The following is a 16,713-nucleotide window of genomic DNA, read 5'->3' on the forward strand; positions in this document are numbered from 1 at the left end:
GGTGGGAGATTTTAATACGGTCTTAAATACCTCTATGGACCGGAAAGGAAATCACACTACAAACTATCACCCTCAGGCACTTAAGGAAATCATGAATGTCATGGATATATTGGAATTAGTGGATATATGGAGACTTAATTACCCTGACCTAGTGAGATATACATGGCGGAGGCTTAATCAAGCTAGTCATCTTGACTACTTTCTTATGCCATTCTCTCTGGTCCCAAAAGTTTAAAAAGTGTTGATAGGGGACAGAATGTGGTCAGATCATCACATAATTGGCATATATATTACTCTTACAGAATTTCCACGTGGGCGAGGATATTGGACATTTAGTCAAAGCCTACTAGATTTATAGAATTTATAACAGACTTTTTCAGACATAACATAGGTACTGTAAAGGTGTCTGTGTGTAGCTGGTGAGATGAGTCAGGCGCAGGACAGCAGATATGAGTAATAAAATACTTTACTCAAAAATTCAAACATAACACGTACTATACACGGCCACACAATACGGACCACAATATAACAAACAATCACTTACAAATACAACATGTAGAACAGGGGGTTAAATAATAAACAAGTAGTTGATTAAGTGAAGCCAGGTGTGATAAGACAAAGACAGAACAAATGGAAAATGAAAAGTGGATCGGCGGTGACTAGAAAGCCGGTGAAGTCGACCGCCGAACGCCGCCCGAACAAGGAGAGGGACCGACTTCGGTGGAAGTCGTGATAGTACCCCCCCCTTGACGCGCGGCTCCTGCTGCGCACTGACACCGATCTCGCTGACGACCCGGAGGACGAAGCACAGGGCGATCCGGGTGGAGATGGTGGAAATCCCGTAGCAACGAAGGGTCCAGGACGTCCTCCACCGGCACCCAGCATCTCTCCTCCGGACCATACCCCTCCCAATCGACGAGGTACTGAAGGCCCATACGCCGGGGCCCCGCTCGATGTTCAGAGGTGGCGGAGTAACCTCCCGCACCTCAGCTTCTTGGAGTGGACCAGCCACCAGCCACCTGAGGAGAGACACATGGAACGAGGGATTAATGCGATAATCTGGGGGAAGCTGTAACCTGTAGCATACTTCGTTCAGTCTCCTCAGGACTTTAAATGGCCCCACAAACCGCGGACCCAGCTTCCGGCAGGACAGGTGGAGGGGCAGGTTCCGGGTCGAGAGCCAGACCCGGTCCCCCAGTGCGAACACCGGGGCCTCGCTGCGGTGGCGGTCGTCGCTCACTTTTTGCCGCCTCACTGCCCGTTGTAGGTGCACATGGGCAGCGTCCCAGATCTCCTCCAAGCGCTGATACCCCAGTACGCACTGGAAAGGAGAGAGGTTAGTGGAGGAGTGGCGGAGTGAGTTTTGGGCCGTCTCTGCCCAGGGGATGAACGTCGCCCACTCCCCCGGCTGGTCCTGGCAATATGACCGCAGAAACCTACCCACATCCTGATTTACTCTCTCCACCTGCCCGTTACTCTCAGGGTGAAAACCTGAGATAAGGCTGACCGAGACCCCCAGACGTTCCATGAACGCTCTCCAGACCCTGGACCTGAACTGGGGACCCCGATCAGAGACTATGTCCTCAAGCACCCCGTAGTGCCGGAAGACATGAGTGAACAGGGCCTCCGCAGTCTGTAGGGCCGTAGGGAGACCGGGAGGAGGGAGGAGACGGCAGAACTTAGAAAACCGATCCACAACGACCAGGATCGTGGTGTTGCCCTGTGAGGGAGGAAGATCCATCAGGAAGTCCACCGACAGGTGTGACCACAGCCGTTGTGGAACGGGTAGGGGTTGTCATTYCCCTCTGGGCAGGTGCCTGGGAGCCTTGCACTGGGCGCACACCGAGCAGGAGGAAACATAAACCCTCACGTCCTTGGCCAAGGTGGGCCACCAGTACTTCCCACTAAGGCAACGCACCGTCTGACCGATGCCAGGATGACCAGAGGAGGGTGACGTATGGGCCCAAAAGATCAAACGGTCGCGGACAGCAGACGGAACGTACAGGAGCCCAGCTGGACACTGGGGGGGAGTGGGCTTTGTGCGTAACGCCTGCTCGATGTCCGCGTCCAGCTCCCACACCACCGATGCCACCAGGCAAGAGGCCGGAAGTATGGGAGTGTGATCCATAGACCGCTCCTCTGTGTCATACATCCGGGACAGTGAGTCTGCCTTAGCGTTCTGGGAACCTGGTCTGTAGGATAGAGTGAAAACAAAACGGTAAAGAACATAGCCCACCTTGCCTGGCGAGGGTTCAGTCTCCTCGCCGCCCGGATGTACTCCAGATTGCGGTGGTCAGTCCAGATGAGAAAAGGGTGTTTAGCCCCCTCAAGCTAATGTCTCCACGCCTTCAGAGCCTTAACAACAGCCAACAGCTCCCGGTTCCCCACATCATAGTTTCGCTCCGCCGGGCTGAGCCTCTTCGAAAAGAAAGCACAGGGGTGGAGCTTTGGTGGCGTGCCCGAGCACTGAGAGAGCAGCCTCGGACGCGTCCACCTCCACTATGAACGCCAAAGAGGGATCCAGATGAGCCAGCACGGGAGCCAAGGTAAACAGAGCCTTCAGGTGACCAAAAGCCCTGTCCGCCTCAGCCGTGAGGTAATGGGAGCTGCTACCTGACCAAAACCCCGGATAAACCTCCGGTAGTAGTTGGCAAACCCTAGAAACCGCTGCACTTCCTTTACCATGGTGTTAGTCGGCCAATTACGCACGGCTGAAATGCGGTCACTCTCCATCTCCACCCCTGACGTGGAAATGCGGTACCCTAGGAAGGAGACGGACTGTTTGAAGAACAGACATTTCTCAGCCTTTACGTACAGGTCATGCTCCAACAGTCGACCAAGCACCCTGCGCACCAGGGACACATGCTCGGCGCGTGTAGTGGAGTATATCAGAATGTYGTTGATATACACCACTACACCCTGCCCGTGCAGGTCCCGGAAAATCTTGTCAACAAAGGCCTGGAAAACCGATGGAGCATTCATCAACCCGTACGGCATGACGAGGTACTCATAGTGCCCTGAGGTGGTACTAAATGCCGTCTTTCACTCGTCCCCTTCCCGGATACGCACCAGGTTGTAAGCGCTCCTGAGATCCAATTTTGTGAAGAAGTGCGCCCCGTGCATTGACTCGATTGCACTGGCAATGAGAGGCAGCGGGTAGCTGTACCTCACAGTAATCTGATTGATCCCTCGATAGTCAATACACGGGCGCAGACCCCCATCCTTCTTCTTCACAAAAAATAAACTCGAGGAGGCAGGTGAAGTGGAGGGCCGAATGTATCCCTGCCCCAGGGATCCGGAGACATATGTTTCCATAGCCACCGAGGATACACGTGACTCATGGGAAGTGCTGCGTCTACCAGGAGATTTATCGCACAATCCCCCCGTCGATGAGGTGGTAATTTAATCGCCCTCTTCTTACAGAAGGCGAGAGCCAAATCGGCATATTCTGAGGGGATGCGCATGGTGGGGACCTGGTGATTAAGTGAAGCCAGGTGTGATAAGACAAAGACAGAACAAATGGAAAATGAAAAGTGGATCGGCGGTGGCTGGAAAGCCGGTGACGTCGACCGCCGAATGCCGCACGAACAAGGAGAGGGACCGAATTCGGCGGAAGTCGTGACAGGTACAGCAGAACCCCTTATTGTATGGGACACTTTTAAATGTGCCTTTAGAGGCCATGCAGTTCAGTACTCATCTATAAAACAAAAGCAATTTAGATCAAAAGAGTCCATATCAACAAAGGAAATTGAAGGAAATTGAAGGACTAACAGTACAGTTAGACAGCAATAAAAACTGTACCATAGAGGCTCAGAGTAAGTTAGAGGAAAAACAAAAAGAAATGGAGGAGCTTATTCAAGAAAGATCCAATGTAATATATTATAAAAAATAAAGCGAACTGGATGGAATATGGGGAAAAATCAGTCACGCATTATTAACCAAATTATATTTTGAAAGAGGAAGTAAAGTACTTTAAGAATATGTTTTCATTTCAGTCTCCTCCATCTCCACTAACTGAAACTAATTGTATGGATTTTTTCCTAATAATAATGTAAAATTAACATCTGTACAGAAAGACTCATGTGAAGGCCAAATTACAGAGGAGGAACTTCTTGATGCAATTGGGGCCTTTAAGGATGGGAAAACTCCAGGGCTGGATGGCCTACCAGTGAAAGTATACAAAACTTTTTTTGATGTACTCAGAGGACCATTATTTGCATGTTTTAACCACTCCTATATAAATGGTAGATTATCAGACACGCAACAAGAAGGTCTGATATCATTATTACTGAAACAGGAACAAGTGGTATATATAAAAATCCAGTCCATTTAAAAAATTGGAGACCTCTTACAGTGTTGTGATGCAAAATCCTAGCAAAATGCTTGGCGCATAGAATAAAAAAAGTATTGTCAGATATTACTCATCCTAATCAGACAGGTTTTTTACATGGACGATACATTGGAGATAATATAAGACAAGTACTGGACACAATAGAATACTATGAAATATCGGGGACAYCAGGCCTGGTTTTCATAGCTGATTTTGAAAAGGCTTTTGATAAAGTACAACTGGAGTTTATATATAAATGCCTAGAATATTTCGATTTTGGGGAATCTCTTATAAAATGGGTTAAAGTTATGTATAGTAACCCTAGGTGTAAAATAGTAAATAATGGCTACATCTCAGAAAGTTTTAAACTATCTAGAGGAGTAAAACAAGGTTGTCCACTATTGGCATATATATTTATTATTGCCATCAAAATGTTAGCTGTTAAATTTAGATCAAACAATAATATTAAGGTATTAGAAATCCGTGTCATTGTACGCTGATGATTCATTGTTTTCTTTTAAAACCACAATTAGAATCTCTCCACGGCCTCATAGAGGATCTAGATACTTTTGCAATCCTCTCTGGATTAAAACCAAATTATGTGTGTAGCATACTGCTTCTGTAAATATCTGGCACATTAACATATTTTGAAGCATGCCTTGTAAGAGGCTATATTTGTTGCACCCATTAGTGAGAATGCTGCACCCCACAGAATACAGTACCATACTGTATTTGTTATATTTGTCCTATAAATATACAGTAATTTACTGGCTACTGTGCTGCCAGTAATTTACTGTAATTCAGTACCACCCCACAGAATACAGTACCATAATGTATTTTTTAAATCTAAAAACCTTTTCCTGTAAATCTACAATTATTTACTGGCTACTGTGCTGCAAGAGGTGGCATTATAATAATAACTAATCAAAAGGGGACCATTGCGCTCTCCCAGAAGCTTGGTTGGTGCTTGCTTTGCAATGGTTAATTTTTACATTTACGTGTGGTCATTTAGCAGACACTCTTACCCAGAGCGTCTTACAGTCAGTGTATTAAACTAAGGTTAACAAGAATATACAACAGTCATAGCAAGTAAAGAGATTATGTTACCGTTACAGAGAATGTTGTAGTTAAGCGTGCTACTTGCAAGTATATATTTGTATTAGAAAATTCGAATGAAATTATTACAAAATAGGCCATATGAAATGTAGTGCAAACCAGTGAAATACAAATGACAAAATAGGTATTGAAAGTATTGAAATGACTATATCAAATACATGAAACAGAAATACTGCCCTGCACTACTATAAAACATAATATTTTTGCATACCCCAAATTATTACTATCTAGAAAGCAAGTACAGGTATTCAGACGTGGCAGTAGTTTTTAGGGACAGTACCCTAACCGTAGCTTCAGGTCCACATCCCGGATCAACCCTAACACTCAACCACAACCCTAACCCTAGCTTCATGTCCACATACCAGTTCAATCTTAACCACAACCTTAACCCTAGTTTAATGTCCACATCCTGATTAAACCCTAACCCTAACCCTAACCATAGCCTAAACCACAACCCTAACCCTAGCTTCATGTCCATATCCCAGTTCAACCCTAACCCTAGCTTCATGTCCATATCCCAGTTCAACCCTAACCCTTAGCTTCATGTCCATATCCCAGTTCAACCCTAACCCTAGCTTCATGTCCATATCCCAGTTCAACCCTAACCCTAGCTTCATGTCCATATCCCAGTTCAACCCTAACCCTAGCTTCATGTCCATATCCCAGTTCAACCCTAACCCTAGCTTCATGTCCATATCCCAGTTCAACCCTAACCCTAGCTTCATGTCCATATCCCAGTTCAACCCTAACCAGCTTCATGTCCATATCCCAGTTCAACCCTAACCCTAGCTTCATGTCCATATCCCAGTTCAACCCTAACCCTAGCTCATGGCCATATCCCAGTTCAACCCTAACCCTAGCTTCATGTCCATATCCCAGTTCAACCCTAACCCTAGCTTCATGTCCATATCCCAGTTCAACCCTAACCCTAACCCGTCTAGCTTCTGTAGACACAGACCACTAAGAACTGGACGTGGTCTTTTTGCGTCACTATAGTCCACATGCTTCTGAGGAGCTCTCATTCTTAGAGTAACCAAATGCTCTGATTGGCTACAGGGAAGTAGACATGAATCAATGTGAGTGTTAGTTCAGTCCAGTCACTCTAGTCACACTGTAGTTTTATTGACATGATCTATTTCAGCCTGCCACAGCCTGCCTGACATGCCACAAGCATGTGGAATAACGTAGATAGCAGTTACGAATGTGTGCTGCGGGGTCACACGTCAAATCTGGCAAGAGACTCCACTGACTTATGGGCTCTAAATACAGTGTGTCTCTCCGTGTGAAATCACATGTTTCCAGCTGATTTTCTGCAATTAAAGGTTTCCTTTCTGAAAAGGATATGTGTTCCTCATTTAAGATGTTGTAATGCAGCTAGACTCTGAGTTCTGACGTTACCAGCAGCTCACTGGAACCCCTGTGTGACTGTGTTTTCTTAGCTACTATCTCTATGTCTGAGATCTGCATGTACACTCACTCTGGTACCTTCCTGGCTGGTTGCCATGGTAGTGCACCTCATCAAAAGGCGCTCACCCTCAAATCAAATTTTATTGGTCCCATACACATGGTTAGCAGATGTTATTGCGAGTGTAGCGAAGTACTTGCGCTTCTAGTTCCGACAGTGCAGCAGTATCTAACATGTAATTTAACAATTCCACCACAACTACCTAATACAAACAAAGGGATGGAATAAGTGTACATATAAATATATGGATGAGCAAGCGGCATAGAATACAGTATATACATACAGGATGAGTATTTTTTTTATTTAACTAGGCAACAAATTCTTATTTACAATGACGGCCTAGGAACAGTGGGTTAACTGCCTTGTTCGGGGGCAGAACGACAGATTTTTACCTTGTCAGCTCAGGGATTCAATCTAGCAACATATCGGTTACTGGCCCAACGCTCTAACCACTAGGCTACCTGCTGCCCCAGTAATGCAAGATATGTAAACATCATTATTAAAGTGGCATTAATAAAGTGACTAGTGATCAATTTATTAAAGTGGCAATGATTTCAAGTCTGTATGTAGGCAGCAGCCTCTCTGTGTCAGTGATGGCTGTTTAACAGTCTGATGGCCTTGAGATGGAAGCTATTTTTCCTCGGTCCCAGCTTTGATGCACCTGTACTAACCTCGCCTTCTGGATGGTAGCGGGGTGAACAGGCAGTTGCTCGGGTGGTTGTTGTCCTTGATGATCTTTTTGGCAATCATAACCTGTACCACAGAGTGAGTGTGTGTGTTTGTTTGTGTGTATTTCCATCCCTTCCACCATTAAAATGCAACACCCCCCCAGAGAGTGAATTATCTCAGGACTGTACTGTACTAGCTAATGTCATGTGGATAACTCAGGTGCGATATCGGTTGTAACTGATAAGGACACATTACAACCGTAGCTCTTTTCATCAAGACTTGGACTTTCCATTGATAGTAACTAGGACAAATGCCATACTGTAGAATATATCATAATACTCATTAGTTAATCACTAACTATATACTGAGTATACCAAACATAAGGAACACCTAATAAAAGAGAGAGAGAGGGCAGAAAGTTTGATATATCTTTTTGTTTGTTGCACATGTACTTCTTGCATGTCCTGAGAGCAGGCCCTAAGAAGCTTTGGATAAGTAGACGTTGATGTTGTGACCAAAATTTWATTAAAATAAATTAGGCTCAGATTGGGTTTAGCGTGCCAAGAGGAACTGTGAAACAACTTTTTAGTTGTTAGAGTGCAGTTCTAGAAAAGCATGTACAAAGAATGTCTTTCATAAAACTTGTACTTGAATAGCCAAGGTCAAGTCTTTTGACTGTTACAAAATTATATGAATTATACATGAAATAGTCTGAGTTTCATGAAATACAGACATTAATTTACTTTTTCAAGGAACAATATATAGTGCATCGCAGAGATGCTTTCATATTCAGGGTCAATCAACTTGTATTTTCTAAGGTCCTATATCAAACACTTCAGGACTAAGGACTATAGTACAGTATAAGGACTATGGTACTGTATAGGACTATAGTACAGTATAGGACTACAGTACAGTATAGGACTATAGTACAGTATAGGACTAGTGTAGAGTATAGGACTATAGTACAGTATAGGACTATAGTACAGTTTAGGGACTATAGTACAGTATAAGAACTATAGTACAGTATAGGACTATAGTACAGTATAGGCATTGTACTAGACTGCGCAGTATATAAGATACTAGTCCAGCATAGGACTATAGTACAGTATAGGACTATAGTACAGTTTAGGGACTATAGTACAGTATACGGACTATAGTACAGTATAGGACTATAGTACAGTATAGGGATATTGTACAGTATAAGGACTATAGTCCAGTACAAGAACTATAGGTCCACAGCTTCCTCACCATTGTCTATGTACTGTATTTCAGACACTGTCTCTCCTTCCCTCCTTCTCTCTCTCTCTCTCTCTGGTAGTTATATGCTATCTTTGATCTGGAGTGAAATATGAAGCAAGCTGCCTTATCGTATTCTGCCCCCAATGGAGCTAGCTGTGGGGTAGGGATTTCCTCACAGCTCCCTCTGTCAGGGAGAAGGCAGAAGATCAGTGTGTATAGGGAAGGGCATTCAACATGCATGGCACTTACACAAATGACTGATGATTGGCTGAGAGAAATTGATAATAAAAAGATTGTGGGAGCTGTTTTGTTAGACTTCAGTGCGGCTTTTGACATTAACGATCATAGTATGCTGCTGGAAAAACTTACAGTATATCTTATGTCTTTACACACCCTGCTATATTGTGGATTGAGAGTTACCTGTCTAAGAGAACACAGAGGGTGTCACGTTCTGACCTTAGTTCCTTTTTTATGTCTCCTTTTTAGTTTGGTCAGGGCGTGAGTTGGGGTGGGCATTCTATGTTTTGTATTTTTGTGTTTGGCCTGGTATGGTTCCCAATCAGAGGCAGCTGTCAATCGTTGTCTCTGATTGAGAACCATACTTAGGTAGCCTGTTCCCACCTGTGTTTGTGGGTAGTTTCCTGTTTTGTGTTTTGTCACCTGATAGGACTGTTTCGTTTTTTCGTGTTTTCTCCTTTGTTATTTTTGTGTTCAGTTTAATAAATTTAACATGGACACGTACCACACTGCATTTTGGTCCGATCCTTCATACCCCTCGTCAGAAGAAGAAGAAAATCGTTACAGAGGGTGTTCTTTAATGTTAACCTCTCCAACATAATCCAGGTAGAATCAGGCATTCCCCAGGGCAGCTGTCTAGGCCCCTTACTTTTTTCAATCTTTGCTATTGACATGCCACTGGCTCTGAGTAAAGCCTGTGTGTCTATGTACGCTGATGACTCAACACTATACACGTCAGCTACTACAGCAAGTGAAATCACTGCAACACTTAACAAAGAGCTGCAGTCAGTTTCAGAATGGGTGGCAAGGAATAAGTTAGTCCTAAATATTTCAAAAACTAAAAGCATTGTATTTGGGACAGATAATTCACTAAACCCTAAACCTCAACTAAATATTGCAATGAATAATGTGGAAGTTGGGGAGATTGAACTGCTTGGAGTAACCCTGGATTGTAAACTGTTATGGTCAAAACATTTTGATGCAACAGTAGCTAAGGTGGGGAGAGGTCTGTCCATAATAAAGTGTTGTTCGGCCTTCTTAACTACAATATCAACAAGGCAGGTTCTACAGGTCGTAGTTTTATTGCACCACAAAGAGGGACTTAGGAAAATTACGACTGGTCCAGAACAGGACAGCACGGCTGGGCCTTAAATGTACACGTAGAGATGTCTGTTTAAACTACTAGCACACACGTCGGAAACTATGCATACCCCACAAGACATTCCACCAAGTCCAGAACAGACTATGGGAGGCACACAGTACTACATAGAGTCATGGCTACATGGAACTCTATTCCACATCAAGTAACTGATGCAAGCAGTAAAATCTGATTTAAAAAACAGATAAAAATAAATCTTATGGAACAGTGAGGACTGTGAAGAGTCACACACACAGGTACAAATACACAGATACAAACACACATAACATACACACTATACACACACGTACATCTGGATAGTGTTGTAGTAGAGTAGTGGCCTGAGGGCACACATTTAAGGTATTGTGAAATCTGTTGTAAAATGTATTTTAATGTTATTTTTTTTGTTATAATGTCATTACTGCTGTATTTAGCTGCCTTGGCAGCAGCTAATGGGGATTCATAATAGATACAAATACAAATGTGTAGTTCAGTTCAGAATCTCAGTAGAACTGAAACATTTGCAAAATATTGCTTTTTCAGATCACTATTATGATGATGATGATGATGCGGATGATGAAGATAATGCTGTTACTGCTGATGATGAGGAGGAGGATGATGAATACGAAGACTAAGATGATGATGAAGATTAATATTACGATGAGGAGGAGGATGATGAAGATGATGACGATGTTGAAGATAACTAACCCTTCCATGTCTTCTCCCATGCATGTTGTGTCCTACAGGGAAAGTCCTACCCATTCAGAGGCTCCTTCCCCCCCATGTGGAATCCATTTGCCCTGATGGACTACAACAACCTGTGGAGGAAGATGGATGAGATGGGCAGCGAGGTAAACACACACGTCATCCTTTTCTGTCTAGTGCAGCCATCCCCTCCACATCTCAGGCCCAATCCCAAACCAACCCCTACTCCCTAGTCTCTAGCCATTGATACTTCTTGATGGTCCCACCCTCATAGTGTGTTTGTGTGTGTGTTAAAGATCCCCAGAGAGGCTCCATGGAGGGCTCCCCATGCTGAGGAGTGGGACAAGATGACCATGAAGCAGCTCTTTGACAAGATCTGCTGGACCAGGTACTGTACTACACCTATTTCACAATACACACAGGACCATTCAACCTCACGGAGCATCATTCAATAATGTTACACTTTTTATAGTCTTTGTGATTGAGTGATTACATGTGTGTGTGTGTGTTGTGTGTTGTCTGTGTGTGTGCGCATGTGCATGCTCCTCCCTCTCCTCACAGTTCTGCGAGGCGGTTTGCCACTCTGTTTGTGAACGTGAACGTGACCTCTGAACCCCACGAGGTGTCTGCCCTGTGGTTCCTCTGGTACATCAAGCAGTGTGGAGGGACCATGAGGATCTTCTCCACCACCAACGGAGGACAGGTACTGTACACAACTGGCTGTCTGTCTGTCTGTCTGTATGCCTGTCTGTCTGGCTGGTGGTCTGACGGTCTGACAGTCTGGCTGGCTGGCTTCCTGTCTGTCTGTCTGTCTGTCTGTCTGTCTGTCTGTCTGTCTGTCTGTCTGTCTGTCTGTCTGTCTCTGACCAAGTGGACTGGCTCTTCCATATCCATACAGGGTTCTACACACTTAGAAAAAGACAAATGTTCTTTGTAAGGCAAAGGGTTCTACCTAGAACCTTTAACATCCTAAGAACCATTTTTGGAAGAAAGGGTTCTTTGATGATTCTTTGGCAAGAAGGATTATTTAGATGGCAAAAAGGGTTCTTTGATGATTCTTTGGCAAGAAGGATTATTTAGATGGGAACAAGGGTTTTTGATGATTCTTTGAAGAAGGATTTTTAGATGGCAAAAAGGGTTCTTTGATGATTTCTTTGGCAAGAAGGAATTATTTAGATGGCAAAAAGGGTTCTTGATGATTCTTGTGGCAGAAGGTTATTTAGATGGAAAAAGGGTTTATTTGGATGGCAATAAGGTTTCTACAATAGAACAGTATATTATATTTCAAGCAAGCTCTATTTGCAAGGGAGATTTTCAGAATTAGGTTTGTTTTCTAAACTATCAATCTTGTTAGTAGTTGGACTAATTCGACCACGTTACTGGGATGGTTGTTCAGTTTAGATGATGAGGTAGTAATCTTCCTACCCTGGCAGTCATTCTGGAATGCAGGTGATAAAATTCCTACTTGTAGGATAACTCTGGCTCTAGATAAGAATAGGAATTGCATATCACTTTGCAAGCCAACATCAATGTGGATTTGCGGCTGTTTTGGCCTGTAAAAGGAGTTTCCTAACACCACTGTGTTAGGGTAGATGAACTTCATAGAAAGTGTTGTATGATATGTAATTAATTTGAAAGTCTAATAATGCTGGTGGACCTTTAATTGATGGTTCTAAAGAAAACCTCCAAAGAGAAAAGTGTTCTTGGTGAACCCTTATAGAGGGTTCGGAATAATTTTACATGCTAAAATGGTTATTGGTGGAACCCTTCAATAGAGGGTTTTATGTTGAACCTTCATAGTAGGGTTTTAATGTTGAACCTTCATAGAGGGTTTTTATGTTGAACCCTATCATAGAGGGTTTTAATGCTGACCCTTCATAGAGGGTTTTTATGGTTGAACCTTCATAGAGGGTTTTATGCTGAACCTTCATAGAGGGTTTTATGCTGAACCCCTTCATAGAGGGTTTTATGTTGAACCCTTCATAGAGGGTTTTATGCTGAACCTTCATAGAGGGTTTTTAATGCTGAACCCTTTCATAGAGGTTTTTGTTGACCCTTTCTAGAGGTTTTATGTTGAACCTTCATAGAGGGTTTTATGTTGAACCCTTCATAGAGGGTTTTTTGTGAACCTTCAGAGGGTTTTATGTGACCTTCATAGAGGGTTTTATGTGTGAACCTTCATAGAGGGTTTTATGTTGAACCCTTCATAGAGGGTTTTAATGTTGAACCTTCCAATAGAGGGTTTTATGTTGAACCCTTCATACGAGGGTTGTATATGTTGAGACCTTCATAGAGGGTTTTTATGGCTGAACTTATAGAGGGTTTTATGTGAAACCCTTCATAGAGGGTTTTATGCTGAACCCTTCATAGAAAGGTTTTAGGTCACAACCATATACAGGGTGTTCTATGAGAACCCTACATAGACTAAGGAGAAGTTTGGGTTCTCGGTTTTGCTGAGCTGAGCCTCTCATAGCAGGACCTTTGACCTGAGCTCAGAAAACGATCCATCATGTTAGCACAAAACATTCACACAACAACATTTCTCATTTGGATTCTTCTTAGATTGTCCTAACATGAAACTCTGGGGCAAAATTAGCCACTCTAATCTTACACTTCCTGGCCCTGTAGAGCCGTCCTTCAACCCCCCCCCCCCCCATTAACCTTGTTCATCCCTGCTCTCTAATTTACAGGATAATCCTCCTCCAATTGCTGTTCTTCAGAGCCAGGGAGAACCATTATTCTGGTTTACTTTAAAAGCTGAGTGGCTCATTGCTAGGTGACGGTTGGAAGGGGATGTGTTGGACTAATTAGAGAATGTTGTTGTGAGGTATCACTTTTCCATTTCTGTTTGTCCGCCCGATCTCTGGCTCAAATGTTTTTATTCAGTGTGTTTATTTTCCAGGTAGAGCAATAGAGAAACCTAAGTTTGTTCATGAGTTGATATAGCATTGCTTCCTTTTGAGGTCAATTGCATTTGCTCTAAATCAATCAAATGTATTTATATAGCTTCTGACATCAGCTGATATCTCAAAGTGCTGTACAGAAACGAGCCTAAAACCAAACAGCAAGCAATGCAGGTGTAGAAGCACGGTGGCTTGGAAAAGTCCCTAGAAAGGCCAAAACTAGGAAGAAACTAGAGAGGAATCCAGGCTATGAGGGGTGGCCAGTCCTCTTCTGGTGTGCGGGGTGGAGATTATAACAGAACATGGCAAGATGTTCAATGTTCATAAATGACCAGCATGGTCAAATAATAATAATCACAGTAGTTGTCGAGGGTGCAGCAAGTCAGCACCTCAGGAGTAAATGTCAGTTGGCTTTTCATAGCCGATCATTAAGAGTATCTCTACCGCTCCTGCCAGTCTCTAGAGAGTTGAAAACAGCAGGTTGGGACAGGTAGCAGCGTCGGTGAACAGGTCAGCGGTTCATTGCCGCAGGCAGACAGTTGCACTGGAGCAGCAGCACGGCCAGGTGGACTGGGGGACAGCAAGGAGTCATCATGCCAGGTAGTCCTGAGGCATGGTCCTAGAGAGAGAGAAAGAAGAGAGAAAGGAGAGAATTACACAGGACCGGATAAGACAGGAGAAGTACTCCAGAATAACAAACTGACCCTAGCCCCTGACACTAAACTACTGCAGCATAAATACTGGAGGCTGAGACAGGAGGGGTCAGGAGACCTGTGGCCCATCCGATGATTCCCCCGGACAGGGCAAACAGGAATGATATAACCCCACCCCTTTTGCCAAAGCAACAGCCCACACACTAGAGGGATAGCTTCAACCACCAACTTACATCCTGAGACAAGGCCGAGTATAGCCCCAAGATCTTCCGCCACGGACAACCAAGGGGGGGCGCCAACCCAGACAGGAGATCACGTCAGTGACTCAACCCATTCAAGTGACACCTCCCTTCCTAGGACGGCATGAAAGAGCACCAGTAAGCAGTGACTCAGCCTGTAATAGGGTTAGAGGCAAGAGAATCCCAGTGGAGAGAGGGGAACCGGCCAGGCAGAGACACGCCAGGGCGGTTCGTTGCTCCAGAGCCTTTCCGTTTCAACCTTCACACTCCTGGCCAGACTACACTCAATCATATGACCCACTGAGAGATGAGTCTTCAGTAAGACTTAAAAGTTGAGAACCGAGTCTGCGTTCTCTACATGGGTAGGCAGACCATTCATAAAATGTTGGCTCTATTAGGAGAAAGCCTGCCTCTAGCTGTTTGCTTAGAAATTCTAGGGACAATTAGGAGGCTGCGTTGTGAACGTAGCGTACGTGTAGGTATGTACGGCAGGACCAAATCGGAAAGATAGGAGCAAGCCATGTAATGCTTTGTAGGTAGCAGTAAAACCTTGAAATCAGCCCTTGCCTTAACAGGAAGCAGTGTAGGAGGCTAGCACTGGAGTAATATGATAAAAAAAATGTTCTAGTCAGGATTCTAGCAGCCGTATTTAGCACTAACCGAAGTTTATTTAGTGCTTTATCCGGGTAGCCGGAAAGTAGAGCATTGCAGTAGTCTAACCTGGGAAGTAACAAAGCATGGATTATTTTCTGCATCATTTTTGGACAGAAAGTTTCTGATTTTTGCAATGTTACGTAGATGGAAAAAGCTGTCCTTGAAACAGTCTTGATTATGTTCGTCAAAAGAGAGATAGGGTCCAGAGTAACGCGAGGCCTTCACAGTTTTTATTCAGACGACTTTACAACCATAAGATTAATTGTCAGATTCAACAGAAGATCTCTTTGTTTCTTTGGTACTAGAACAAGCATCTCTGTTTTGTCCGAGTTTAAATAGAAAAGTTTGGCAGCATAACTTCTTATGTCTGAAACACAGGCTTCTAGCGAGGGCCTTTTGGGGCTTCACATGTTTCATTGAAATGTACAGCTGTGTGTCATCCGCATAGCAGTGAAAGTTACATTATGTTTTCGAATGACATCCCCAAGAGGTCAAATATATAGTGAAAAACAGTAGTGGTCTTAAAATGGAACCTTGAGGAACACCGAAATGTACAGTTGATTTGTCAGAGGACAAACCATTCACAGAGACAACTGATATCTTTCGACAGATAAGATCTTAACCAGGCAGAACTTGTCCGTGTAGACAATTTGGGTTTTCCAATCTCAAAAGAAATGTGGTGATCGATGGGAATTAAAAGGCGCAACTGAGGTCTAGGAGCACAGGACAGATGCAGAGCCTCGGTCTGACGGCATTAAAAGGTCATTTTACCACCTCACAAGTGCAGTCTCAGTGCTATGATGGGGTCTAAAACAGACTGAAGCATTCGTATACATTGTTTGTCTTCAGGAAGGCCAGTGAGTTGCTGTGCAACAGCTTTTTCTAACATTTTTCTGAGAGGAATGGAAGATTCGATCATGGCGATAGTTTTTTTATATTTTCTGGGGCAAGGTTTGGCTTTGTTACAAGAGAGGCTTTATTCTGCCAATTTTGTTGAGTTTTGGTCATATCGGTGGATAGAGGAGACGTTTATTATGTCAACATAGGAGGGCCAAACAAGGAGGCAGCTCTTTCAGTAGTTTAGTTGGATAGGGTCGATATGCAGCTTGAGGTTTAGAGGCATGATTATTTTCATATTGTGTCAGAGTATCGTACTAAAACACTTAATTGTCTCTTCTTGATCCTAGGTGCTGGCAGGTTTTGCAGATCTCAGGACAGCTGAGGCTTTGGAGGAATACGCAGATTTAAAGAGGAGTCCGTAATTTGCTTTCTAATGATCATGATCTTTTTCCTCAAGATAGTATCATGAATGTATTAACTGCTGAGGTGAAAGCCATCCTCACTTTGGGGAATGCTGCTGTTTGT

At 43.8% G+C, this 16,713-nt stretch overlaps 1 protein-coding gene across 1 annotated transcript in view; it reads left to right on the top strand.

Annotated features, from left to right (window-relative positions):
* Window positions 1-16,713, top strand: part of mao (monoamine oxidase) — a 70,666-nt gene that overhangs the window by 36,566 nt on the left and 17,387 nt on the right. The window contains 3 exon segments of the mRNA XM_070437591.1: window positions 10,941-11,045; window positions 11,196-11,287; window positions 11,461-11,602. Of these exon segments, the coding sequence (XP_070293692.1) occupies window positions 10,941-11,045; window positions 11,196-11,287; window positions 11,461-11,602 (339 nt within the window).

This window comes from Salvelinus sp. IW2-2015, linkage group LG36 (genome assembly GCF_002910315.2).
Source record: "Salvelinus sp. IW2-2015 linkage group LG36, ASM291031v2, whole genome shotgun sequence".
In the NCBI taxonomy this organism is placed as follows: domain Eukaryota; kingdom Metazoa; phylum Chordata; class Actinopteri; order Salmoniformes; family Salmonidae; genus Salvelinus; species Salvelinus sp. IW2-2015.